Source organism: Myiozetetes cayanensis, unplaced genomic scaffold, assembly GCF_022539395.1.
Source record: "Myiozetetes cayanensis isolate MyiCay16 unplaced genomic scaffold, myiCay2020 scf257, whole genome shotgun sequence".
Classification (NCBI taxonomy): Eukaryota; Metazoa; Chordata; class Aves; order Passeriformes; family Tyrannidae; genus Myiozetetes; species Myiozetetes cayanensis.
In genome coordinates, this window is record NW_026087474.1 from 17,651 (window position 1) to 45,632 (window position 27,982).

Consider the following 27,982-nt stretch of genomic DNA (forward strand, 5'->3'; position numbering starts at 1 on the left):
TTTGTCCCTCTCGCGGCCACCGTCGCGCTTCGCCCGGAACTACAAAAATGGCGCCCTGCGTGGCTTCGCCTCGCGTTTGATTGACAGACAAATTCACCAATCGCAGAGCGGGATTTTTGGCGCCGCCGAGAGGACAGCCAATAGGAGGGGAGGACGTATGGGTAAGCCCCGCCCACGACGTGTGGGCGGTGAGGGCGGGGCGGGCGGGGAGGGGAGAAGGGAAGGGGAAATGGCGGAGGAGGAGAAGCTGCCCCCGGGGTGGGAGAAGAGGATGAGCCGAAGCTCCGGTGAGGGGAAAGGAGGCCCCTGGGGGTCCTGGGGGTTAGGGGAAAGGGGTTGGGGGTGGGAAAATGGGGGGTGGGGAGGGGCGCGGGGAAAGGGGGTGGGGGGGCGGCAGGACCTGAGGGGGTTTGACCCCGTGAGGGGATTTTGGGGGGTCACCCCAATTAGGGGGTTTTTAGGGCTTTTGGCCTCAGTGAGGGATTTTGGGGGTCACCCTAATCGGGGGTTTTTAGGGGGTTTCTGCCTCCAGTGAGGGGATTTTAGGGTCTTTGCCTCAGTGAGGGGGATTTTGGGGGGTCATTGATCAGTGAGGGGGCCACCCCAGTGAGGAGGATTTGGGGGCTCACCCCAATTAGGGGTTTTTTTGAGGGGGTCTTCACCTCAGTGAGGGGATTTGAGGGGGTCACCCCAATTTGGGGGTCTTTGCCCAGTGAGGGGATTTTGGGGGCATCATCCCAATCAAGGGGGTTTTTGGGGTTTTCACCTCAGTGAGGGGATTTGGGGGGTCACCCCAATCAGGGGCTTTGGGGGCATCATCCCAATCAGGGTTTTTAGGGGGTTTTCACCCCAGTGAGGGGATTTTGGGGGTCTTTGCCTCAGTGAGGGGGATTTTGGGGGTCACCCCAATTAGGGGTTTTTGGGGGTTTTCTCTCAGTGAGGGATTTTGGGGTCACCCCAATTAGGGGCTTTTTAGGGAGTTTCACCTCAGTGAGGGGGATTTTGGGGGTCACCGCAACTGTGGGCTTTTTAGGGTCTTTGCCTCAGTGAGGGGATTTTGGGGGTCACCCTAATTAGGGGTTTTTAGGGGTTTCACCTCAGTGAGGGGATTTTGGGGGTCTTTGCCTCAGTGAGGGGGATTTTGGGGGTCACCCCAATTAGGGGTTTTTAGGGGGTTTCACCTCAGTGAGGGGGATTTTGGGGGGGTCACCCCAATCAGGGGGTTTTTTAGGGGGTTTTCAGCCTCAGTGAGGGGGATTTTGGGGGTCTTTGCCTCAGTGAGGGGGATTTTGGGGGTCACCCCAATCAGGGGTTCTTTTAGGGGGTTTCACCTCAGGAGGGGGATTTTAGGGGTCTTTTGCCCCAGTGAGGGGGATTTTGGGGGTCACCCCAATTAGGGGTTTTTTAGGGGGTTCTGCACCTCAGGGAGGGGGATTTTAGGGTCTTTGCCTCAGTGAGGGAGTTTTGGGGTGGTCCTTGCCTCAGGGAGGGATTTTGGGGGTCACCCAATTAGGGGGTTTTTAGGGGTCTTTGCCTCAGTGAGGGGGATTTTGGGGGTCACCCCAATCAGGGCTTTTTAGGGGGTCTTTGCCTCTAGTGAGGGGGATTTGGGGGTTCACCCCAACTCAGGGGGCTTTTTAGGGGTTTCTCTCCTCAGAGAGGGGATTTTGGGGGCCACCCCAATCAGGGGTTTTTTGGGGGTTTCACCTCAGTGAGGGGGATTTTGGGGGGCTCACCCCAATCAGGGGGGTTTTTTAGGGGGTCTTTACCTCTGTGAGGGGGATTTTTGGGGGATCACCCCAACTAGGGTTCTTTTAGGGGTTTCTCCTCAGTGAGGGGATTTTGGGGTGGTCTTTGCCTCAGTGAGGGGATTTTGGGGGATCTCCGCTAATCAGGGGTTTTTAGGGGGTTTCACCTCAGGAGGGATTTGGGGTGGTCCTTGCCTCAGTGAGGGGGGTCACCCCAATTAGGAGGATTTTAGGGGTCTTTGCCCCAGTGAGGGGGATTTTGGGGGTCTTTGCCTCAGTGAGGGGATTTTGGGGGTCACCCCAATCAGGGCTTTTTAGGGGGTTTTCCCTCAGTGAGGGGGATTTGGGGGCTCACCCCAATTATGGGGTTTTTGGGGGGTTTTTCTCCCAGTGAGGGGATTTTGGGGGTCTTTGCCCTCAGTGAGGGGGATTTTGGGGGCTTCACCCCAATCAGGGGTGTTTTTAGGGGGTTTTCTGCCTCAGTGAGGGATTTTGGGGGTCACCCCAATCAGGGGTCTTTTTAGGGGTTTTCACCCCAGTGAGGGGATTTTGGGGGTCTTTGCCTCAGTGAGGGGGATTTTGGGGAGGTCTTTGCCTCAGTGAGGGGGGTTTTCACCTCAATGAGGGGGATTTTGGGGGTGTCACCCAATTAGGGGTTTTTAGGGGGTCTTTACTCTCAGGGAGGGGGATTTCGGGTGGTCTTTGCCTCAGTGAGGGGGATTTTGGGGTCACCCTCAATCAGGGGTTTTTTGGGGGTCTTTGCCTCAGTGAGGGGGATTTTAGGGCTTTTGGCCCCAGTGAGGGATTTTGGGGGCCACCTCAGGGTTTTTAGGGGGTTTCACCTCAGTGAGGGGATTTTGGGGGGTTTTCTCAGTGAGGGATTTTGGGGGCCACCAATTAGGGTTTTTAGGGGATTTCACTCAGTGAGGGGGATTTTGGGGTGGTCTTTGCCTCAGTGAGGGGGATTTGGGGGGGTCACCCCAATCAGGGGGTTTTTGGGGGTTTCTTTGGCCTCAGGAGGTGGATTTTGGGGGTCACCCCATCAGGGGTTTTTTAGGGGGTTTCACCTCAGTGAGGGGGATTTTGGGGCTCACCCCAATTAGGGGTTTTTTTGGGGAGGTTCTCTCAGTGAGGGGGATTTTAGGGTCTTTGCCTCAGGGAGGGGGATTTTGGGGGGTTTCACCTCAGGGAGGGGGATTTTGGGGGGTCACCCCACTAGGGGCTTTTTTGGGGGTTTTCTGCTCAGTGAGGGGGATTTGGGGGTCACCCCAACTAGGTGTTTTTGGGGAGTCTCCTCAGTGAGGGGGATTTTGGGGGCCACCCCAATTAGGGGGTTTTAGGGGGTCTTTGCCTCAGTGAGGGGATTTTGGGGGTCACCCCAATCAAGGGGTTTTGGGGGTCACCCTAATCAAGGGGTTTTGGGGGTCACCCGAATCAGGGGGTTTTTTTGGGGGTTTTCTCCTCAGGAGGGGGATTTTGGGGGATCTCCCCAATTAGGGGTTTTTAGGGCCTTTGCACCCAGTGAGGGGGTTTTTGGGGGTCACCCCAATCAGGGGTTTTTTTGGGGGTTTCCACCTCAGGGAGGGGGATTTTGGGGGGTTTGCCTCAGTGAGGGGATTTTGGGGTCACCCCAATCAGGGGTTTTTAGGGGGTTTTCACCTCAGTGAGGAGGATTTTGGGGGGTCTTTGCCTCAGTGAGGGGATTTAGGGTCTTTGCCTCAGTGGGGATTTTGGGGGTCACCCCAATCAGGGGTTTTGGGGGTCTTTGCCTCAGTGAGGGGATTTTGGGGTTTGCACTCAGTGAGGGGGTTTTGGGGGTCACCCCAATCAGGGGATTTTGGGGGTCACCCCAATTAGGAGGATTTTGGGGGGTTTTCTCTCAGTGAGGGAGTTTTGGGGGGATCACCCCAATCAGGGGGTTTTGGGGGCTTACCCCAATCAGGGGGTTTGGGGGTCTTTCCCTCAGTGAGGGGGATTTTGGGGGGGTCACCCCAATCAGGGGGGTTTTTTAGGGGGGTCTTTGCCTCAGGGAGGGAACCAACTTGCTCTTTTGGGTCAATAAATCGCTATTTTAGATCAATAAATTGCTATTTTAGGTCAATAAATCTCTATTTTAGGTCAATAAATGGCTGTTTTAGGTCAATAAATCACAATTTTAGGTCAATAAATCGCTATTTTTGGTCAATAAATGGCTGTTTTAGGTCAATAAATCGCTATTTTTGGTCAATAAATCTCTATTTTAGGTCAATAAATCACTATTTTAGGTCAATAAATCACTATTTTAGGTCAATAAATGGCTATTTTAGGTCAATAAATCCCTATTTTTGGTCAATAAATCCCTATTTTAGGTCAATAGATGGCTGTTTTATGTCAATAAATCACTATATTAGGTCAATAGATGGCTGTTTTATGTCAATAAATCACTATTTTAGGTCAATAAATCCCTATTTTAGGTCAATAAATGGTTGGTTTATGTCAATAAATCTCTACTTTAGATCAATAAATCCCTATTTTAGGTCAATAAATCCCTATTTTAGATCAATAAATCCCTATTTTAGATCAATAAATCACTACTTTAGGTCTATAAATCTCTATTTTAGGTCAATAAATGGGTTTTTTTTGGGTCCCCAACCCATTTTTGGGGGTCCCCTTCCTATTTTTGGGGGTCCCCACCCCATTTTTGACCTCCTTAACCCCCTTTTTTTTTTCATCCCCTCCCCTCCCCCCAGGCCGAGTTTACTACTTCAACCACCTGACCAACGCCAGCCAATGGGAGCGGCCGCACGGCTCCGGCTCGGGATCGGGATTGGGATCGGGATCGGGATCGGGCTCGGGGCGGTCGGAGCCGGGCAGGGTGCGGTGTTCCCACCTCCTGGTGAAGCACAACCAGTCCCGCCGGCCCTCGTCCTGGAGGCAGGACAAGATCACCAGGTCCAAGGAGGAGGCCCTGGAGCTCGTCAATGGTACCTGGAGAAACCTGGGAATGGGAAAAATGGGATTGGGAATGCTGGGAATACTGGGAATAATGGGATTGGGGAGGCAGGACAGGATCACCCCATCCACAACCAGTCGAGCTGCCCCTCGTCCTGGAGGCAGGACAAGATCACCAGGTCCAAGGAGGAGGCCCTGGAACTCCTCAATGGTACCTGGAGAAACCTGGGAATGGGAAAAATGGGATTGGGAATGCTGGGAATGGGAATAATGGGATTGGGAATGCTGGGAATGGGAATAATGGGGTTGGGGATGGTGGGGATGGGATTGGGAATGGTGGGGGTGGGATTGGAGATGGTGGGGATGGGATTGGGGATGGGGTTGGGGAGGCAGGACAAGATCACCAGGTCCAAGGAGGAGGCCCTGGAGCTCGTCAATGGTACCTGGAGAAACCTGGGAATGGGATTGGGAATGCTGGGAATACTGGGAATAATGGGAATAATGGAATTGGGGATAGTGGGGATGGGATTGGGGATGGGGTTGGGGAGGCAGGACAAGATCACCAGGTCCAAGGAGGAGGCCCTGGAGCTCGTCAATGGTACCTGGAGAAACCTGGGAATGGGAAAAATGGGATTGGGAATGCTGGGAATGGGAATAACGGGGTTGGGGATGGGGGGATGAACTGAGACGGGGGGATGGGATTGGATAGGGCTGGGAGGCAGGACAAGATCAGGTCAAGGAGTGAGCCCTGGAGCTCCTCAATGGTACCTGGAGAAACCTGGGAATGGGAAAAATGGGATTGGGAATGCTGGGAATGGGATTGGGAATGCTGGAGATGGTGGGGATGGGATTGGAGATGGTGGGGATGGGATTGGGGATGGGGTTGGAGAGGCAGGACAAGATCACCAGGTCCAAGGAGGAGGCCCTGGAGCTCCTCAATGGTACCTGGAGAAACCTGGGAATGGGAAAATGGGATTGGGAATGCTGGGAATGGGAATAATGGGAATGCTGGAGATGGTGGGGATGGGATTGGGAGATGGTGGGGATGGGATTGGGGATGGGGTTGGGGAGGCAGGACAAGATCACCAGGTCCAAGGAGGAGGCCCTGGAGCTCGTCAATGGTACCTGGGGAAACCTGGGAATGGGATTGGGAATGCTGGGAATGGGATTGGGAATGTTGGGAATGGGAATAATGGGGTTGGAGATGGTGGGGATGGGATTGGGGATGGGGTTGGGGGAGACAGGACAAGATCAGCAGGTCCAAGGAGGAGGCCCTGGAGCTCCTCAATGGTACCTGGAGAAACCTGGGAATGGGAATAATGGGATTGGGAATGCTGGGAATGGGATTGGGAATGCTGGGGATGGGATTGGGAATACTGGGAATGGTGGGGATGGGATTGGGGATGGGATTGGGGATGGGGTTGGGGAGGCAGGACAAGATCACCAGGTCCAAGGAGGAGGCCCTGGAGCTCCTCAATGGTACCTGGAGAAACCTGGGAATGGGAAATGGGATTGGGAATGCTGGGAATGGGAATAATGGGGTTGGAGATGGTGGGCTGGAGAAACCTGGGAATGGGAAATTGGGAATGTGGGAATGCTGGGAATGGTGGGAACAATGGGAATGGACTGGGGATGGTGGGATGGGATTGGGGATGGGGTTGGGGAGGCAGGACAAGATCACCAGGTCCAAGGAGGAGGCCCTGGAGCTCGTCAATGGTACCTGGAGAAACCTGGGAATGGGAATAATGGGATTGGGAATGCTGGGGATGGGAATAATGGGATTGGGAATGGTGGGGATGGAACTGGAGATGGTGGGGATGGGGTTGGGGATGGGGTTGGGGAGGCAGGACAGGATCAGCAGGTCCAAGGAGGAGGCCCTGGAGCTCGTCAATGGTACCTGGAGAAACCTGGGAATGGGAATAATGGGATTGGGAATGCTGGGAATGCTGGGAATGGTGGGGATGGAACTGGAGATGGTGGGGATGGGATTGGGGATGGGGTTGGGGAGGCAGGACAAGATCACCAGGTCCAAGGAGGAGGCCCTGGAGCTCCTCAATGGTACCTGGAGAAACCTGGGAATGGGAATAATGGGATTGGGAATGCTGGGAATGGGATTGGGAATGCTGGGAATGGAGTTGGAAATGGTGGGGATGGGATTGGAGATGGGGTTGGGGGAGGCAGGACAAGATCACCAGGTCCAAGGAGGAGGCCCTGGAGCTCGTCAATGGTACCTGGAGAAACCTGGGAATGGGAATAATGGGATTGGGAATGCTGGGAATGGTGGGGATGGAACTGGAGATGGTGGGGATGGAACTGGGGATGGTGGGGATGGGGTTGGGGGAGGCAGGACAAGATCAGCAGGTCCAAGGAGGAGGCCCTGGAGCTCGTCAATGGTACCTGGAGAAACCTGGGAATGGGAAAAATGGGATTGGGAATGCTGGGAATAATGGGAATAATGGGATTGAGGAGGCAGGACAGGATCACCCCATCCACAACCAGTCCCGCCGGCCCTCGTCCTGGAGGCAGGACAAGATCAGCAGGTCCAAGGAGGAGGCCCTGGAGCTCCTCAATGGTACCTGGAGAAACCTGGGAATAATGGGATTGGGAATGCTGGGAATGGTGGGGATGGAACTGGAGATGGTGGGGATGGGATTGGGATTGTGAGATTTTGGGATTGGGGATGGGGTTGGGGAGGCAGCACAAGATCACCAGGTCCAAGGAGGAGGCCCTGGAGCTCGTCAATGGTACCTGGAGAAACCTGGGAATGGGATTGGGAATGCTGGGAATGGTGGGGATGGAACTGGGGATGGTGGGGATGGAACTGGAGATGGTGGGGATGGGATTGGGGATGGGGTTGGGGAGGCAGGACAAGATCAGCAGGTCCAAGGAGGAGGCCCTGGAGCTCCTCAATGGTACCTGGAGAAACCTGGGAATGGGATTGGGAATGTTGGGAATGGGATTGGGAATGCTGGGAATGGGACTGGGAATACTGGGAATGGTGGGGATGGGATTGGGGATGGGGTTGGGGAGGCAGGACAAGATCAGCAGGTCCAAGGAGGAGGCCCTGGAGCTCCTCAATGGTACCTGGAGAAACCTGGGAATGGGACTGGGAATGCTGGGAATACTGGGATTGGGAATGCTGGGAATGGGACTGGGAATGGTGGGGATGGAACTGGAGATGGTGGGGATGGAATTGGGGATGGTGGGGATGGGATTGGGGATGGGGTTGGGGAGGCAGGACAAGATCACCAGGTCCAAGGAGGAGGCCCTGGAGCTCGTCAATGGTACCTGGAGAAACCTGGGAATACTGGGAATAATGGGATTGGGAATGCTGGGAATGGTGGGATTGGGATTGGGGAGGCAGGACAGGATCACCCCATCCACAACCAGTCCCGCCGGCCCTCGTCCTGGAGGCAGGACAAGATCAGCAGGTCCATGGAGGAGGCCCTGGAGCTCGTCAATGGTACCTGGAGAAACCTGGGAATGGGAAAAATGGGATTGGGAATGCTGGGAATGGGACTGGGAATACTGGGAATGGTGGGGATGGAACTGGAGATGGTGGGGATGGGATTGGGGAGGCAGGACAAGATCACCAGGTCCAAGGAGGAGGCCCTGGAGCTCGTCAATGGTACCTGGAGAAACCTGGGAATGGGAATAATGGGATTGGGAATGCTGGGAATAGGATTGGGAATGGTGGGGATGGTGGGGATGGGATTGGGGATGGGGTTGGGGGAGGCAGGACAAGATCACCAGGTCCAAGGAGGAGGCCCTGGAGCTCGTCAATGGTACCTGGAGAAACCTGGGAATGGGAAAAATGGGATTGGGAATGCTGGGGATACTGGGAATAATGGGATTGGGGATGGTGGGAATTGTGAGAATTTTTTTTCCCTGTAAATGAATTTTTCTCCCTGTAAATGAGGTTTTTTTCCTTGTAAATGAATTTTTTTCCTTGTAAATGAGGTTTTTTTCCTTGTAAATGAATTTTTTTCCTTGTAAATGAATTTTTTTTTTGGAAATGAGGTTTTTTTGCCTGTAAATGAGTTTTTTTCCTTGTAAGTGAGTTTTTTGGCCTGTAAATGAGTTTTTCTCCCTGTGAGGTTTTTTTCCCTGTAAATGAGGGATTTTTTCCTGTAAATTATTTTTTTCTCCCTGTAAATGAGGTTTTTTTCCTGTAAATGAGTTTTTTTGCCTGTAAATGAGTTTTTCTTCCTGCAAATGAATTTTTTTCCCTCTAAATGAGTTTTTTTTCATTGTAAATTAATTTATTTCCCTGTAAATAAGGTGTTTTTTCCTGTAAATTATTTTTTTCTCCCTGAAAATGAGGTTTTTTCCCTATAAATGAGTTTTTCTTCCTGTAAATGAGGTTTTTTTACCTGTAAATCAGGTTTTTTTCCTTGTAAATGAGGGTTTTTTTCCTTGTAAATGAGGTTTTTTTCCTTGTAAATGAATTTTTTTTTTTCCTTGTGAATCAGGTTTTTTCTTTGTAAATGAATTTTTTTCTTTGTAAATGAGGTTTTTTTGCCTGTAAATGAGTTTTTTTCCTTGTAAATGAGTTTTTTGGCCTGTAAATGAGTTTTTCTTCCTGTAAGTGAATTTTTTTCCCTGTAAATGAGGTTTTTTTACCTGTAAATGAGGTTTTTTTCCCTGTAAATGAGGGTTTTTTCCTTGTAAATGAGGTTCTTTTTCCTTGTAAATGAATTTTTTTCCTTGTGAATCAGTTTTTTTCTTTGTAAATGAATTTTTTTTTTGTAAATGAGTTTTTTTCCTTGTAAATGAGTTTTTTTCCTTGTAAATGAGTTTTTTTTGTCTGTAAATGAGTTTTTCTCCCTGTGAGTTTTTTTTCCCTGTAAATGAGGTTTTTTTCCTTGTAAATGAGGTTTTTTCCCTGTAAATGAGGTTTTTTTCCTGTAAATGAGTTTTTTTGCCTGTAAATGAGTTTTTCTTCCTGCAAATGAATTTTTTTCCCTCTAAATGAGTTTTTTTTCATTGTAAATGAGTTTATTTCCCTGTAAATAAGGTGTTTTTCCCTGTAAATTATTTTTTCCCCTGTAAATGACTTTTTTCTCTCTGTAAATGAGGATTTTTTCCCTATAAATAAGGTTTTTTTGCTGTAAATGAGATTCTTTCTCCCTGTAAATGAGTTTTTTTCCCTGTAAATGAGAGTTTTTTTCCTGTAAATCATTTTTTCTCCCTGTAAATGATATTTTCTCTCTGTAAATGGGGATTTCTTCCCTATAAATAAGGTTTTTTTGCTGTAAATGAGATTTTTTCTCCCTTTAAATGAGGTTTTTTCCCTGTAAATGAGGTTTTTTCTCCCTGTAAATGCATTTTTTCCCTGTAAAGTATTTTTTCCCCTGTAAATGACTTTTTTCTCCCTGTAAATGAGTGTTTTTTCCCTATAAATAAGATTTTTTTTCCTGTAAATGAGGTTTTTTCTCCCTGTAAATGAGGTTTTTTCCCTGTAAATGAGATTTTTTTTTCCTGTAAGTCATTTTTTCTCCCTGTAAATGACATTTTCTCCCTGTAAATGACTTTTTTCTCTCTGTAAATGAGGATTTTTTCCCTATAAATAAGATTTTTTTTGCTGTAAATGAGATTTTTTCTCCCTGTAAATGAGGTTTTTTCCCTGTAAATGAGATTTTTTTTCCTGTAAATCATTTTTTCTCCCTGTAAATCATTTTTTTTCCCTGTAAATCATTTTTTCTCCCTGTAAATGACTTTTTTCCCTCCCATTTCTTGCAGGTTACATCCAGAAAATCAAATCAGGGGAGGAGGATTTCGAGTCTTTGGCCTCCCAGTTCAGCGACTGCAGCTCGGCCAAGGCCGGAGGGGATTTGGGGGCCTTTGGCAGAGGTGAGAAATTTTAACCTAAAACCCCAAAAAACACCCCAAAACCACTCAGTTTGGGGCCAAATCCCTCTCCAACCATTCCCAAATCCCTAATTCCCTGTTTTTTTGGGAATCTCCCCCCAGGGCAGACTCAGAAACCGTTGGAGGACGCGTCGTTGGCACTGCGGGTGGGGCTGTTTTGGGGCCATTTTAGGGCCAATTTTGGGGCCGATTTTGGGGTCAATTCCATTCCAAATCATCCCCAATCGTTCCCAAATCCCTAATTCCCTGTTTTTTTTGGACTCTCCCCTCAGGGCAGATGCAGAAGCCGTTCGAGGACGCGTCGTTCGCGCTGCGGGCGGAGCCCTTTTGGGGTCGATTCCATCCCCAAACCTCTCCAAAATTCCCAATTTTCTGGTTTTTTTGGGGTCGATTCCATCCCAAATCATCCCCAATCCTTCCGAAATCCCTAATTCCCTGTTTTTCTGGGACTCTCCCCTCAGGGCAGATGCAGAAGCCGTTGGAGGACGCGTCGTTGGCGCTGCGGGTGGGGCCATTTTGGGCCCATTTTGGGGTTGATTCCATCCCAAATCATCCCAAATCATCCCCAAATCATCCCCAATCATCCCCCAATTCATCCCCAATCGTTCCCAAATCCCTAATTCCCTGTTTTTTTTGGACTCTCCCCTCAGGGCAGATGCAGAAGCCGTTCGAGGACGCGTCGTTGGCGCTGCGGGTGGGGTCATTTTGGGGTCAATTCCATCCCCAAACCTCCCCAAAACTCCCAAGTTTCTGGGTTTTTTGGGGTCAATTCCATCCCAAATCATCCCAAATCATCCCCAAATCATCCCCAATCGTTCCCAAATCCCTAATTCCCTGTTTTTTTTGGACTCTCCCCTCAGGGCAGACGCAGAAGCCGTTCGAGGACGCGTCGTTGGCGCTGCGGGCGGGGCTGTTTTGGGGCCGATTCCATCCCCAAACCTCCCCAAAATTCTCAATTTTCTGGGTTTTTTGGGGTCGATTCCATCCCAAATCATCCCCAATCCTTCCCAAATCCCTAATTCCGTGTTTTTTTTGGAATCTCCCCGCAGGGCAGATGCAGAAGCCGTTCGAGGACGCGTCGTTCGCGCTGCGGGCGGGGCCCTTTTGGGACCATTTTGACGCCGATTTTGGGGTCAATTCCATCCCAAATCATCTTCAATCATTCCCAAATCCCTAATTCCCTGTTTTTTTTGGACTCTCCCCTTAGGGCAGATGCAGAAGCCGTTCGAGGACGCGTCGTTGGCGCTGCGGGCGGGGCCATTTTGGGACCATTTTGACGCCGATTTTGGGGTCAATTCCATCCCAAATCACCCCAATTCCTCCCCAATCGTTCCCAAATCCCTAATTCCCTGGTTTTTTTGGACTCTCCCCGCAGGGCAGATGCAGAAGCCGTTCGAGGACGCGTCGTTGGCGCTGCGGATGGGGCCGATTTTGGGCCCGTTTTGGGGTCAATTCCATCCCCAAACCTCCCCAAAATTCCCAATTTTGGGGGTTTTTCGGGGTCGATTCCATCCCAAATCATCCCCAATCATCCCCCAATCATCCCCAATCCTTCCCAAATCCCTAATTCCCTGTTTTTCTGGGAATCTCCCCTCAGGGCAGATGCAGAAGCCGTTCGAGGACGCGTCGTTCGCGCTGCGGGTGGGGCCATTTTGGGGCCGATTCCATCCCAAATCATCCCCAAAATCCCTCATTCCATGGTTTTTTTTGGGGTCAATTCCATCCCAAATCATCCCCAATCATTCCCAAATCATCCCCAATCATTCCCAAATCCCTAATTCCCTGTTTTTTTTGGACTCTCCCCCTCAGGGCAGATGCAGAAGCCGTTCGAGGACGCGTCGTTGGCGCTGCGGGCGGGGCCCTTTTGGGGCCGATTCCATCCCAAATCATCCCCAAAATCCCTCATTCCATGGGTTTTTTGGGGTCTATTCCACCCCAATTCCACCCCAAATCATCCCCAATCATCTCCAATCGTTCCCAAATCCCTAATTCCCTGTTTTTTTTGGACTCTCCCCGCAGGGCAGATGCAGAAGCCGTTCGAGGACGCGTCGTTGGCGCTGCGGGTGGGACCATTTTGGGGCCATTTTGACGCCGATTTTGGGGTCAATTCCACCCCAAATCATCCCAAATCATCCCAAATCATCTCCAATCCTTCCCAAATCCCTAATTCCCTGTTTTTTTTGGACTCTCCCCGCAGGGCAGATGCAGAAGCCGTTGGAGGACGCGTCGTTGGTGCTGTGGATGGGGCCCTTTTGGGACCATTTTGGGGTCAATTCCATCCCCAATCACCCCCAATCCTTCCCAAATCATCCCCAATCATCCCAAATCATCCCCAATCCTTCCCAAATCCCTAATTCCCTGTTTTTTTTGGACTCTCCCCCCAGGGCAGATGCAGAAGCCGTTCGAGGACGCGTCGTTGGCGCTGCGGGCGGGGCCGATTTTGGGCCCGTTTTGGGGTCAATTCCATCCCAAATCATCCCCAAATCATCCCCAATCATCCCCAAATCATCCCCAATCCTTCCCAAGTCCCTAATTCCCTGTTTTTTTTGGAATCTCCCCTCAGGGCAGACGCAGAAGCCGTTGGAGGACGCGTCGTTCGCGCTGCGGGTGGGGCCGTTTTGAGGCCATTTTAGGGCCAATTTTGGGGCCGATTTTGGGGTCAATTCCATCCCAAATCATCCCAAATCATCCCCAATCATCCTCAATCATTCCCAAATCCCTAATTCCCTGGTTTTGTGGGATTCTCCCCTCAGGGCAGATGCAGAAGCCGTTCGAGGACGCGTCGTTCGCGCTGCGGGCGGGGCCCTTTTGGGGCCGATTCCATCCCCAAACCTCCCCAAAATTCCCAATTTTGGGGGTTTTTTCAGGAATTTTTTAGGTCAATTCCTCCCCAATCCTTCCCAAATCCCTAATTCCCTGTTTTTTTTGGACTCTCCCCCCAGGGCAGATGCAGAAGCCGTTCGAGGACGCGTCGTTGGCGCTGCGGGCGGGGCCCTTTTGGGGTTGATTCCATCCCAAATCATCCACAAAATCCCTCATTCCATGGGTTTTTTGGGGTCAATTCCATCCCAATTCCATCCCAAATCATCTCCAATCCTTCCCAAATCCCTAATTCCCTGTTTTTTTTGGACTCTCCCCCCAGGGCAGATGCAGAAGCCGTTGGAGGACGCGTCGTTGGCGCTGCGGGTGGGGCCCTTTTGGGGTCGATTCCATCCCCAAACCTCCCTAAAATTCCCAATTTTCGGGGTTTTTTGGGGTCAATTCCTCCCCAATCCTTCCCAAATCCCTAATTCCCTGTTTTTTCTGGAATGTCCCCGCAGGGCAGATGCAGAAGCCGTTCGAGGACGCGTCGTTCGCGCTGCGGGCGGGGCCGATTTTGGGCTCGATTCTATCCCCAAACCTCCCTAAAATTCCCAATTTTGGGGGTTTTTTGGGGTCGATTCCATCCCAAATCATCCCCAATCATCCCCAATCCTTCCCAAATCCCTAATTCCCTGTTTTTTTTGGACTCTCCCCTCAGGGCAGACGCAGAAGCCGTTCGAGGACGCGTCGTTGGCGCTGCGGGCGGGGCCGATTTTGGGCCCGTTTTGGGGTTGATTCCATCCCAAATCATCCCAAATCATCCCCAAATCATCCCCAAATCATCCCAAATCATTCCCAAATCATCCCCAATCGTTCCCAAATCCCTAATTCCCTGTTTTTTTTGGACTCTCCCCTCAGGGCAGATGCAGAAGCCGTTCGAGGACGCGTCGTTGGCGCTGCGGGCGGGGCCATTTTGGGGCCGATTCCATCCCCAAACCTCCCCAAAATTCCCAATTTTCTGGGTTTTTCGGGGCCGATTCCATTCCAATTCCTCCCCAATCGTTCCCAAATCCCTAATTCCCTGTTTTTTTTGGACTCTCTCCCCAGGGCAGATGCAGAAGCCGTTCGAGGACGCGTCGTTGGCGCTGCGGGTGGGGCCATTTTGGGACCATTTTGGGGCCATTTTAGGGCCAATTTTGGGGCCGTTTTGGGGTCAATTCCATCCCAAATCACCCCAATTCCTCCCCAATCGTTCCCAAATCCCTAATTCCCTGTTTTTTTTGGAATCTCCCCGCAGGGCAGACGCAGAAGCCGTTCGAGGACGCGTCGTTGGCGCTGCGGGCGGGGCCGATTTTGGGGCCGATTCCATCCCCAAACCTCCCCAAAATCCCCAATTTTCTGGGTTTTTTAGGGGTTTTTTGCGGTCAATTCCTCCCCAATCCTTCCCAAATCCCTAATTCCCTGTTTTTTTTGGACTCTCCCCGCAGGGCAGATGCAGAAGCCGTTCGAGGATGCGTCGTTCGCGCTGCGGGCGGGGCCGATTTTGGGCCCGTTTTGGGGTTGATTCCATCCCAAATCATCCCAAATCATCCCAAATCATCCCCAATCATCCCCCAATCATCCCCAATCCTTCCCAAATCCCTAATTCCCTGTTTTTTTTGGAATCTCCCCTCAGGGCAGATGCAGAAGCCGTTCGAGGACGCGTCGTTGGCGCTGCGGGCGGGGCCATTTGGGGGTCGATTCCATCCCCAAACCTCCCTAAAATTCCCAATTTTCTGGGTTTTTTGGGGTCAATTCCATCCCAAATCATCCCCAATCATTCCCAAATCATCCCCAACCCTTCCCAAATCCCTAATTCCCTGGTTTTTTTGGACTCTCCCCGCAGGGCAGATGCAGAAGCCGTTCGAGGACGCGTCGTTCGCACTGCGGATGGGGCCGATTTTGGGCCCGTTTTGGGGTCAATTCCATCCCAAATCATCCCCAAATCATTCCCAAATCATCCCAAATCATCCCCAATCCTTCCCAAATCCCTAATTCCCTGTTTTTTTTGGACTCTCCCCAGGGCAGATGCAGAAGCCGTTCGAGGACGCGTCGTTCGCGCTGCGGGTGGGGCCATTTTGGGGTCGATTCCATCCCCAAACCTCCCCAAAATTCCCAATTTTCGGGGTTTTTCGGGGCCAATTCCTCCCCAATCGTTCCCAAATCCCTAATTCCGTGTTTTTTTTGGACTCTCCCCTCAGGGCAGATGCAGAAGCCGTTCGAGGACGCGTCGTTGGCGCTGCGGGCGGGGCCATTTTGGGGCCATTTTGGGGTCGATTCCATCCCAAATCATCCCCAAATCACCCCAATCCTTCCCAAATCATCCCCAATCCTTCCCAAATCCCTAATTCCCTGTTTTTTTGGACTCTCTCCCCAGGGCAGATGCAGAAGCCGTTCGAGGACGCGTCGTTCGCGCTGCGGGCGGGCGAGCTGAGCGGGCCGGTGTTCACGGATTCCGGGATCCACATCATCCTGCGCACCGAGTGAAAGTGCCTGGGATGGGACCGCAATTCCCAAGCCCATCCCATCCCCCACCCTCATCCCCATCATCCCCACCCCCTCCCAAAAAAATTCCCAGCTGCAAAAATCCCATTCCCCAAAAAATTAATAATAATAATAATAATAATTATCATCCACCCATCCTCCCCCACCCCCAAAGTTTTGGGATGTGGGGATTTGGGAAGGGAGGAAAAGGAATTCCCAAGGATTTTGGGGGGAATTTGGGAAGGAGGAGGGTGGGGGAGGGGTGGGGGAAGGGTGGTGGTGACGGTGATGATGGTGGGGACGCAACGATGAGAGGGGGATGATGGGGAGGGGGACACGACGAGGATGATGATGATGATGGTGATGATGATGGTGGGGGTGGTGGGGACACAACAAGGATGAAGATGATGATGGTGATGATGGTGGGGACACAACGAGGATGAAGATGGTGGTGATGAGGACACAACGAGGATGAAGATGATGATGGTGATGGGGACACAACAACAACAATGATAGTGATGATGATGATGATGATGATGGTGATGGGGATACAGCGATGAAGATGGTGGTGATGGGGACATAACAGTGACGATGATGATGGGGATGGGGACACAACGAGGATGAAGATGATGGTGGTGGGGATACAACAACAACGATGATGATGATGATGATGATGATGGTGGGGACACAACGATGAGGGGGATGATGGGGACACAACGAGGATGAAGATGATGATGGTGGGGACACAACAACAACGATGATGATGATGATGATGATGGTGGGGACACAATGAGGATGAAGATGATGGTGGTGATGGGGACACAGCTATGATGATGATGGTGGTGATGGGGACACAATGGTGATGATGATGATGACGATGATGATTGGTGGGGGGGGGGACACAACGAGGATGAAGATGATGGGGATGGGGACACAACGATGATGATGATGGTGATGGGGACACAACTATGATGATGATGGTGGTGGGGACACAACAACAACGATGATGATGATGATGATGATGATGATGATGGTGGGGGTGATGGGGATACAACAATGTTGATGATGATGATGATGATGATGATGATGGTGGTGGTGGGGACACAACCAGGATGAAGATGATGGTGATGATGGTGATGGGGACACAACTATGATGATGATGGTGGTGGGGACACAACGATGAGGGGGATGATGGGGATGGGGACACAATGAGGATGATGAAGATGATGATGATGATGATGATGGTGGTGGTGGGGACACAACGAGGATGAAGAGGATGGTGGGGATGGGGACACAACAACAACGATGATGATGATGATGATGGGGATGGGGATACAACAACGATGATGATGATGATGATGATGGTGATGGTGGTGGGGACACAACGAGGATGAAGATGATGATGATGATGATGATGGTGGGGACACAACAAGGATGAAGATGATGGTGGTGATGGGGACACAACAACAACAATGATGATGATGATGATGGTGGTGGTGGGGACACAATGAGGATGAAGATGATGGTGGTGATGGGGACACAACAAGGATGAAGATGATGGTGGTGATGGGGACACAACAACAACAATGATGATGATGATGATGGTGGTGATGGGGATACAACAACGATGATGATGATGATGATGATGATGATGATGGTGATGGTGGGGACACAACCAGGATGAAGATGATGGTGATGATGGTGATGGGGACACAACTATGATGATGATGGTGGTGGGGACACAACGATGAGGGGGATGATGGGGATGGGGACACAACAAGGATGATGAAGATGATGATGATGATGATGATGATGGTGGTGGTGGGGACACAACGAGGATGAAGAGGATGGTGGGGATGGGGACACAACAACAACGATGATGATGATGATGGTGGTGATGGGGATACAACAATGAAGATGATGATGATGATGGTGGTGGTGGGGACACAACGAGGATGAAGATGATGATGGTGATGATGATGGTGGGGACACAACAAGGATGAAGATGATGGTGGTGATGGGGACACAACAACAACAATGATGATGATGATGATGGTGGTGGTGGGGACACAATGAGGATGAAGATGATGATGGTGGTGATGAGGACACAACGAGGATGAAGATGATGGTGGTGATGGGGACACAACAACAACAATGATGATGATGATGATGGTGGTGATGGGGATACAACAACGATGATGATGATGATGATGATGATGATGATGGTGATGGTGGGGACACAACCAGGATGAAGATGATGGTGATGATGGTGATGGGGACACAACTATGATGATGATGATGATGGTGGTGGTGGGGACACAACAACGATGATGGTGGTGGGGACACAAGGATGATGATGATGGTGGTGGGGACACAACGAGGATGAAGATGATGGTGGTGATGGGGACACAATGAGGATGATGATGGTGGTGGTGGGGACACAACTATGATGATGATGGTGATGGTGGTGGTGGTGGTGGGGACACAACGAGGATGAAGATGAAGATGGGGACACAACTATGATGATGATGATGGTGGTGGGGACACAACAACAATGATGATGATGATGATGATGATGGTGGTGGGGACACAAGGATGAAGAGGATGGTGGTGATGGGGACACAACAACAACGATGATGATGATGATGATGATGGTGATGGTGGTGGTGGGGACACAACAACGATGATGGTGGTGGGGACACAACGAGGATGATGATGATGATGGTGGGGACACAACAAGGATGAAGATGATGGTGGTGGTGGGGACACAACTATGATGATGATGATGGTGGTGGGGGTGACACAACGAGGATGAAGATGATGGTGGTGATGGGGACACAACGAGAATGATGGTGGTGATGGGGACACAATGAGGATGAAGATGATGATGGTGGGGACACAACAACAACGATGATGATGATGATGATGGTGGGGACACAACGAGGATGATGATGATGGTGGTGATGGGGACACAACTATGATGATGATGGTGATGGTGATGATGATGGTGGGGATACAACAACAACGATGATGATGATGATGGTGATGATGATGATGGTGGGGACACAACAAGGATGAAGATGATGATGATGGTGGTGGTGGGGACACAACGATGACGATGATGGTGGTGGGGGTGACACAATGAGGATGAAGATGGTGGTGGGGACACAACAACGATGATGATGATGATGATGACGACAACGATGGTGATGGGGACACAACGAGAATGATGATGGTGGTGGGGACACAACGAGGATGAAGATGATGATGGGGACACAACAGTGATGATGACAATGATGGGGACACAACAACAACGATGATGATGGTGATGGGGACACAGCTATGATGATGATGGTGATGAGGATACAACGAGGATGAAGATGAAGATGGGGACACAACATGAGGATGATGATGGTGGTGGGGACACAACAACAGGAGGATGATGATGGTGGTGGTGGGGACACAACGAGGATGAAGATGATGGTGGTGATGGGGACACAACAACGATGATGATGATGACATGATGATGGTGGTGATGGTGGGTGGTGGGGACAAATAACGATGATGGTGGTGGGGCACATGTTCAGATGATGATGATGATGGTGGGGACACAATGTAAGGGTGAAGACGAGGTGGTGATGGGGGAGGCACCATGATGGATGATGGGGTGGGGGGACACTAACGAGGATGAAGATGATGGTGGTGATGGGGACGCAAACATATAACACAACTGATGATGATGATGGTGGTGGGGGTGACACAACGAGGATGAAGATGATGGTGGTGATGGGGACACAACGAGAATGATGGTGGTGATGGGGACACAATGAGGATGAAGATGATGGTGGTGGGGACACAACAACAATGATGATGATGATGATGATGGTGGTGGGGACACAACGAGGATGATGATGATGGTGGTGATGGGGACACAACTATGATGATGATGGTGATGGTGATGGGGATACAACAACGATGATGATGATGATGGTGATGATGATGATGGTGGGGACACAACAAGGATGAAGATGATGATGATGGTGGTGGTGGGGACACAACGATGACGATGATGGTGGTGGGGGTGACACAATGAGGATGAAGATGGTGGTGGGGACACAACAACGATGATGATGATGATGATGACGACAACGATGGTGATGGGGACACAACGAGAATGATGATGGTGGTGGGGACACAACGAGGATGAAGATGATGATGGGGACACAACAGTGATGATGACAATGATGGGGACACAACAACAACGATGATGATGGTGATGGGGACACAGCTATGATGATGATGGTGATGGGGATACAACGAGGATGAAGATGAAGATGGTGGTGGGGACACAACAAGGAGGAGGATGATGGTGGTGGGGACACAATGAGGATGAAGATGGTGGTGATGGGCACACAACAATGACGATGACAATGATGGTGATGATGGGGACGAGGATGAAGATGGTGATGGTGACACAACAATGGTGAAGATGGTGATGGTGACACAACAACGATGGTGACACAACAATGACAGTGATGGTGACACAACAATGACGGTGGTGACACAACAGTGATGGGGACACAACAATGGCAGTGATGGTGACGCAACGACAACGATGATGGTGATGGGGACACAACAATGATGGTGACGATGACGTCATTGACAATGACCTCATTGCCAGTGACAATGACGATGATGCCGATGGTGACAGTGACATTGGTGATGATGGTGACGTCATTGCCGATGACCTCATTGCAACGGTGACGATGACAATGATGACATCATCGGCAATGACGTCATTGCCTGTGACGATGACGATGCCGGTAACGATGACTGATGATGATGACGTCACTGACAACGACACCGACGATGCTGACGATGAAGATGACGATGATGACGACGATGATGACATCATTACTGGTGACGTCATTAGCAATGACATCATCACCCACCAACTCCTCCCTGGAATTCAATCCCAAAATCCCCCCCCAAAAAATCCCTGGAATTCGATCCAAAATCCCCCCCAAAAATCCCTGGAATTCCACCCCAAATCTCCCAAAAAAATCCCTGGAATTTGATCCCAAATCACCCCAAAAAAATCCCCAGAATTCGATCCCAAATCCCCAGAATTCGATCCCAAATCCTCCCAAAAAAACCCGGAATTGGATCCCAAATCCTCCCAAAAATCCCTGGAATTTGATCCCAAATCCCCCCCAAAATCCACGGAATTCGATCCCAAATCCCCCCCAAAAATCCCCGGAATTCGATCCCAAATTCCCCCCCAAAAACTCCCTGAAATTCAATCCCAAATCCCTGAAATTCGATCCCAAATCCCCCCCCCAAAATCCCTGGAATTTGATCCCAAATCCCCCCAAAAAACCTTGGAATTCAATTCTAAATCCCCGGAATTCAATCCCAAATCCCCCCCAAAAATCCCTGGAATTTGATCCCAAATCACCCCAAAAAATTCCCCAGAATTCGATCCCAAATCCCCCCAAAAAACCCTGGAATTCAATCCCAAATCCCCCCAAAAAATCCCTGGAATTTGATCCCAAATCCCTCCAAAAAAACCCTGAAATTCAAATCCCAAATCCCCCAAAAAATCCCTGAAATTCAATCCCAAATTCCCCCCAAAAAATCCCTGGAATTCAATCCCAAATCCCACAAAAAAAACCCTGGAATTTGATCCCAAATCCCCCCAAAAACTCCTGGAATTTAATCCCAAATTCCCCCAAAAAATCCCTGGAATTCGATCCCAGATCTCCAAAAAATCCCTGGAATTTGATCCCAAATCCACCCTAAAAATCCCTGGAATTCAATCCCAAATCCCCCCCAAAAATCCCCGGAATTTGATCCCAAATCTCCTCCCAAAAAACCCTGGAATTCAATCCCAAATCCCCCCCAAAAAATCCCTGAAATTCGATCCCAAATCCCCCCCAAAAACTCCCTGGAATTTGATCCCAAATTCCCAGAATTCAATCCCAAATCCCTCCCAAAAAATCCCTGGAATTCAATCCCAAATCCCTGGAATTCGATCCCAAATCCCCCCCAAAAACTCCCTGAAATTCAATCCCAAATCCCTGAAATTCAATCCCAAATCCCCTCCCTAAAAATTCCCAAATTTTGCAGTTTGGGCTTCAAAAAAAAAACCAAAAAATACCCCACAAAAAAACAAAAAAAAAGTGGCTTTTTGGGGGTTGTTTTATTGGGAATTTTTTGTGGTTGTTGTTGATGTGGTGATGTCGCTTCTTTATTTTCTTGGGAAGAAAAAAATCCGGGATAAAAATTCCTGGTTATCCCATTTTTTTTTTAAAATTATTATTATTTTTGGCTGTAAATTCCCAGCTTTTTCTTTTCCAGCTGTCAAAAAACACCCCTCTCTAATTAAAAATAGAAAAAAAATAACAATTTATTTATTTTTTTGGGTTTTTTTTTTTCCCCCCAAAAAAATTTCTGGGAATGGGAAAAAAAAAATGAGAGGGGAAAAAAAAAAAGTGCTGAGTCGACGTTTTTGGGAGGGTGAAAATTGATGGGAAATTGATGGAAATGGAGATTAAAAAATGGGATTAAAAATGGGATTAAAGGGAATATTTAATAGAGAAATAAATCAGGGAATAATTGGGATTATTCCTTAATTTTGGGGGGGAAAGGGGGGGAAAGGGTTGGGAAAAAAAGGGACCAAAAAATCCCAAATTTTGGGGGGAAAAGGGACCCAAAAAATCCCCAAATTTGGGGGGAAAAGGGACCAAAAAATCCCAAATTTAGGGGGGAAAAAGAACCCAAAAAACCCCCAAATTTTGGAGGAAAAGAGTCCTAAAAATTCCAATAATTAGGGGGAAAAGGCACAAAAAAATCTCAAATTTAGGGAGGAAAAGGGACCCAAAAAATCCCCAAATTTAGGGGTGAAAAGGGACCAAAAAATCCCAAATTTAGGGGTGAAAAGGGACAAAAAAATCCTAAATTTTGGGGGGAAAAGGGACAAAAAATCCCAAATTTAGGGGAAAAAGAGTCCTAAAAATTCCAATAATTGGGGGGAAAAGGGACCCAAAAAATCCCAAATTTAGGGGGAAAAGGGACCCAAAAAATCCCAAATTTAGGGGGGAAAAGGGACCCAAAAAATCCCAAATTTTGGGGGGAAAAGGGGCCAAAAAAATCCCAAATTTAGGGGGGAAAAGGGACAAAAAAATTCCAAATTTTGGGGGTTAAAGGGGCCAAAAAAATCCCAAATTTAGGGGGGAAAAGGGACCAAAAAACCCCAAATTTAGGGGGGAAAAGGGACCCAAAAAATCCCAAAATTGAGGGGAAAAAGAGACCAAAAAAACCCCAAATTTAAGGGCAAAAATGACCCCAAAACCCCCCAAATTTCAGGAGAGGAATTCCATGGGGAAAAGGGGGGAATTTCCATGGAAAATGGGGGGGAATTTCCATGGGAAAAGGGGGAGAAATTCCACAAAAAATGGGGGGGATTCCATGGAAAATGGGGGGAAATTCCATGGAAAATGGGGAGCAATTCCATGGAAAATGGGGGAGAAATTCCACGAAAAATGGGGGGGAAATTCCATGGGAAAAGGGGGGAAATTCCATAAGGAAAAAAGGGGGGAACTTCCATGGAAAATGGGGGGAAATTCCATGAAAAATGGGGGGAAATTTCATGGGAAATGGGGGGAAATTCCATGGGAAATGGGGGGAAATTCCATAGGAAAAAAAGGGGAAATTTCCATGGAAAATGGGGAGGAATTTCCATGAGGAAAAAAGGGGGGAAATTCCATAGGGAAAAGGGGAGAAATTCCATGGAAAATGGGGAGAATTTCCACGAAAAATGGGGAGGAATTTCCATGGAAAATGGGGGAGGAATTTCCACAAAAAATGGGGGAGAAATTCCACGAAAAATGGGGGAGAAATTCCACGAAAAATGGGGGGGGAATTCCACAAAAAATGGGGGAGAAATTCCATAGAAAATGGGGAAGAAATTCCATGGAAAATGGGGAGGAATTTCCACGAAAAATGGGGGAGAAATTCCATAGAAAATGGGGGGGAATTCCACAAAAAATGGGGAGAAATTCCACGAAAAATGAGGGGAAATTTCCATGAAAAAACTGGGGAGAATCTTCCCTCTTTTCCAGCCCCTTTTCCCCCTTTCCCACCTTTTTTTCCCTCTTTCCCACCTTTTTTTCCCCCTTTTCCCACCTTTTTTTCCCCCCTTTTCCCACCTTTCTTTCCCCCTTTACCACCTTTTTTCCCCCTTTCCCATCTTTTTTTCCCCCTTTCCCACCTTTTTTCCCCTCTTTTCCACCCTCTTTTCCCCCTTTTCCATCCTTATTTCCCTCTTTTCCATCATTTTTCCCCCCTTTTCCATCATTTTCCCCCTTTTCCCACCTTTTTTTCCCCCCTTCCCACCTTTTTTCCCCTCTTTTCCACCCTCTTTTCCCCCTTTTCCACCTTTTTTTCCTTCTTTCCCACCCTCTTTTCTCCTGGTAGGAAAAAAAAAACCCAACACCAACAACAACAATTGGAAAACCAACCCCAAAATTCCTAAAAAAAACACAAAAAACCTGAAAAGAAAAAAATCTCAACCCAAAAACCCACGAGATTTTTAACTTCTTTATTTATATATTTATTTATTTCATATTTCTTTAATTATTAATTTATTTATTTCTTTATTTGCTGCCAAAATAAAGATGGAAAATGAGAAGAAAACCAAAAAAATCCAGAAAAATATCCCGAGAAATTCCCAAAAGGAAAACAATTCCAAGGCAACTCAGATGAGCAAGGCATAAAAGGAGCTCCATGCGCCGGGAGAGACCCCCAGGAAACGGGAAAAGGGCATGGAAAAAAAGGTAGAAAAGGGAAAATTCCAGCCTGGAATCAGGGGATGGAGCTGGGAGGGAATTCCAGATCTCTGGGAGACAAACCCAGCCAGGAATCAGGAAGCTGGATCCAGGGGGAATTCCAGCTCCCTGGAGCCAAATCCAGCCTGGAATCAGAGCTGGATCCAGGAGGGAATTCCAGATCTCTGGAGCCAAATCCAGCCGGGAATCAGAGCTGGATCCAGGAGGGAATTCCAGCTCCCTGGAGTCAAATCCAGCCGGGAATCAGGGATGGATCCAGGGGAATGGAGAAGAGCCAGGAGGAATGGAGTCAGATCCAGGGGGGAATCAGAGCTGGATCCAGGAGGGAATCAGAGCTGGATCCAGCCTGAATGAGACTGATCCAGGAATTCCAGCTCCTGGAGCCAAATCCAGCCTGGAATCAGAGCTGGATCCAGGGGGGAATCAGAGCTGGATCCAGGGGGGAATCAGAGCTGGATCTGGGGTGGGATCAGAACTTCCTGGAGCCAAATCCAGCCTGGAATCAGAGACAGGAGTCCGAGGAGGGAATTCCAGCTCCCTGGAGCCAAACCCAGCTTGGAATCAGAGCTGGATCCAGGGGGGAATCAGAGCTGGATCCAGGAGGGAATCAGAGCTGGATCCAGGAGGGAATTCCAGCTTCCTGGAGCCAAATCCAACCTGGAATCAGAGCTGGATCCAGGAGGGAATCAGAGCTGGATCCAGGATGGAATCAGAGCTGGATCCAGGAGGGAATCAGAGCTGGATCCAGGAGGGAATCAGAGCTGAATCCAGGAGGGAATCAGAGGTGGAGTCCAGGGGGAATCAGAGGTGGATCCAGGAGGGAATTGATGATGATGATGGTGGTGGGGACACAACGATGATGATGATGGTGATGATGATTGGTGGTGGTGGGGACACAATGAGGATGAAGATGGTGGTGATGGGGACACAACTATGATGATGATGATGATGATGATGATGATGGTGGTGGGGACACAACGAGGATGAAGATGATGGTGGTGATGGGGACACAACAATAATGATGATGATGATGATGGTGATGGGGACACAACAACTATGATGATAATGATGATGGTGGTGGGGACACAATGAGGATGAAGATGGTGATGGGGACACAACTATGATGATGATGATGATGGTGGTGGGGACACAATGAGGATGAAGATGGTGATGGGGACACAACTATGATGATGATGATGATGATGATGATGATGATGGTGGGGACACAACGAGGATGAAGATGATGGTGGTGGGGACACAACGATGAGGGGGATGATGGGGATGGGGACACAACAAGGATGATGAAGATGATGGTGGGGATGGGGACACAATGAGGATGAAGATGATGATGGTGATGGTGACACAACAACAATGATGGTGGTGGTGGGGACACAATGAAGATGACGATAGGGACACAACAAGCATGAAGATGGAGATGGTGACACAACAATGACGGTGATGGTGGTGATGGGAACACAACAACGATGGGGACACAGCTATGATGATGATGGTGGTGATGGGGACACAACAATGACGATGATGATGGGGACACAACAATGATGAAGATGATGATGGGGACACAACTATGACAGTGGTGGGGACACAACGAGGATGAAGATGGTGGTGGTGACACAACAACAATGATGACGATGATGGGGACACAATGAAGACGATGATGACGATGGTGACAACAACGATGACGATGGTGACACAATGATGACAATGATGGTGACACAACAATGACGATGATGGTGACACGATGAAGATGGTGATGGTGACACAACAACGATGAAGATGACGACAACAATGATGTGGACACGACAACGATGGTGACATCAATGATGACGATGGCGACACAACAATGACGATGATGATGATGGTGACACAACAATGGTGAAGATGGTGATGGTGACACAACAATGATGGTGACACAACAATGACGATGGGGACACAACAGTGATGGGGACACAACAATGGCAGTGATGGTGACGCAACGACGACGATGATGCTGATGGGGACACAACAATGGTGGTGATGATGGGGACACAACGATGATGGTGATGATGACGTCATTGACAATGACCTCATTGCCAGTGACGATGACGATGATGCCGATGCTGATGATAATGACATTGATGATGATGACGTCATTGCCGATGACCTCATTGCCACTGACGATGATGATGGCAACGGTGACGATGACTATGACGTCATCGGCAATGACGTCATTGCCAAATGACGTCACGACAGTGACGATGACGATGCCAACGATGCCGGTAACGATGACTGATGATGATGACGTCACTGACAACGACACCGACAATGCTGATGATGAAGATGACGATGATGACATTACTGGTGACGTCATTAGCAATGACATCATCACCCACCAACTCCTCCCTGGAATTCGATCCCAAAATCCCCCCCCAAAAATCCCTGGAATTCCATCCCAAATCCCCCCAAAAATTCACGGAATTGGATCCCAAATCCCACCAAAAAAATCCCCAGAATTCGATCCCAAATCCCCAGAATTCGATCCCAAATCCTCCCAAAAAAACCCGGAATTGGATCCCAAATCCTCCCAAAAATCCCTGGAATTTGATCCCAAATCCCCCCCAAAATCCACGGAATTTGATCCCAAATCCCCCCCAAAAAAATCCCTGGAATTCGATCCCAAATCCCCCCCAAAAATCCACGGAATTGGATCCCAAATCCACCCAAAAAATCCCTGGAATTCGATCCCAAATCCCTGGAATTTGATCCCAAATCTCCCCCCCAAAAAATCCCTGAAATTTGATCCCAAATCCCTCCAAAAAAATCCCTGGAATTCAATCCCAAATCCCTGGAATTCGATCCCAAATCCCCCCAAAAATCCCCGGAATTTGATCCCAAATCTCCTCCCAAAAAACCCCGGAATTCAATCCCAAATCCCCCCAAAAATCCATGGAATTGGATCCCAAATCCCCCCCAAAAATCCACGGAATTCGATCCCAAATCCCCCCAAAAATCCCTGAATTCGATCCCAAATCCCCCCCAAAAATCCCCAAAATTAAATCCCAAATCCCCAGAATTCGAACCCAAATCCCTCCCAAAAAATCCCTGGAATTCAATCCCAAATCCCTGGAATTCCATGCCAAATCCCCCTAAAAAAACCCGGAATTCAATCCCAAATTCCCCCCAAAATCCCTGAAATTCAATCCCAAATCTCCAGAATTTGATCCCAAATCCCCCCCCTAAAAATTCCCAAATTTTGCAGTT

At 49.1% G+C, this 27,982-nt stretch overlaps 2 protein-coding genes and 1 long non-coding RNA gene across 23 annotated transcripts; 2 read left to right on the plus strand and 1 right to left on the minus strand.

Moving 5' to 3' along the window:
• Positions 1 to 212: 212 nt before the first annotated feature.
• Positions 213 to 15,950, plus strand: PIN1 (peptidylprolyl cis/trans isomerase, NIMA-interacting 1). 21 transcript variants are annotated; one of them, XM_050320841.1, is made up of 6 exons: positions 213 to 287; positions 4,478 to 4,711; positions 4,792 to 4,858; positions 5,087 to 5,118; positions 10,422 to 10,532; positions 15,769 to 15,950. In XM_050320841.1, exons 1-6 carry the CDS (start codon positions 230 to 232, stop codon positions 15,876 to 15,878), a joined length of 612 nt encoding a protein of 203 aa, XP_050176798.1. In that variant the 5' UTR covers positions 213 to 229; the 3' UTR covers positions 15,879 to 15,950. The 21 variants fall into 21 exon arrangements, with proteins under 21 accessions (XP_050176798.1, XP_050176800.1, XP_050176801.1 ...); XM_050320843.1 differs by lacking the exon at positions 5,087 to 5,118 and adding an exon at positions 5,246 to 5,277; XM_050320844.1 differs by lacking the exon at positions 5,087 to 5,118 and adding an exon at positions 5,769 to 5,800.
• A 1,794-nt stretch (positions 15,951 to 17,744) lies between these two features.
• Positions 17,745 to 22,161, plus strand: LOC126642846 (uncharacterized). Its single transcript, XR_007629615.1, has 2 exons — positions 17,745 to 18,304; positions 20,085 to 22,161. It is a non-coding gene; the product is annotated as an uncharacterized LOC126642846 (long non-coding RNA).
• A 3,394-nt stretch (positions 22,162 to 25,555) lies between these two features.
• On the minus strand, positions 25,556 to 27,077 carry LOC126642847 (uncharacterized). The gene is made up of 2 exons (XM_050320809.1): positions 26,208 to 27,077; positions 25,556 to 25,724 (listed from the first exon to the last, which is right to left on the minus strand). Exons 1-2 carry the CDS (start codon positions 27,075 to 27,077, stop codon positions 25,656 to 25,658), a joined length of 939 nt encoding a protein of 312 aa, XP_050176766.1. The 3' UTR covers positions 25,556 to 25,655.
• Between the last annotated feature and the right edge of the window lie 905 nt (positions 27,078 to 27,982).

Excerpts from the sequence above, each read along its gene's own strand:
- PIN1 (XM_050320830.1), top strand. The coding sequence starts at position 230 with ATGGCGGAGGAGGAGAAGCTGCCCCCGGGGTGGGAGAAGAGGATGAGC. Across the intron at positions 4,859-7,040 it reads AGGCAGGACAAGATCACCAG|GTCCAAGGAGGAGGCCCTGG; the intron begins GTCCAAGGAGGA and ends CAAGATCAGCAG. Across the intron at positions 10,533-13,870 it reads TTTGGGGGCCTTTGGCAGAG|GGCAGATGCAGAAGCCGTTC; the intron begins GTGAGAAATTTT and ends ATGTCCCCGCAG.
- LOC126642847 (XM_050320809.1), bottom strand. The coding sequence starts at position 27,077 with ATGTCATCATCGTCATCTTCATCATCAGCATTGTCGGTGTCGTTGTCA. Across the intron at positions 25,725-26,207 it reads ATCATAGCTGTGTCCCCATC|ACCACCATCATCTTCATCCT; the intron begins GTTGTTGTGTTC and ends TGTGTCCCCATC.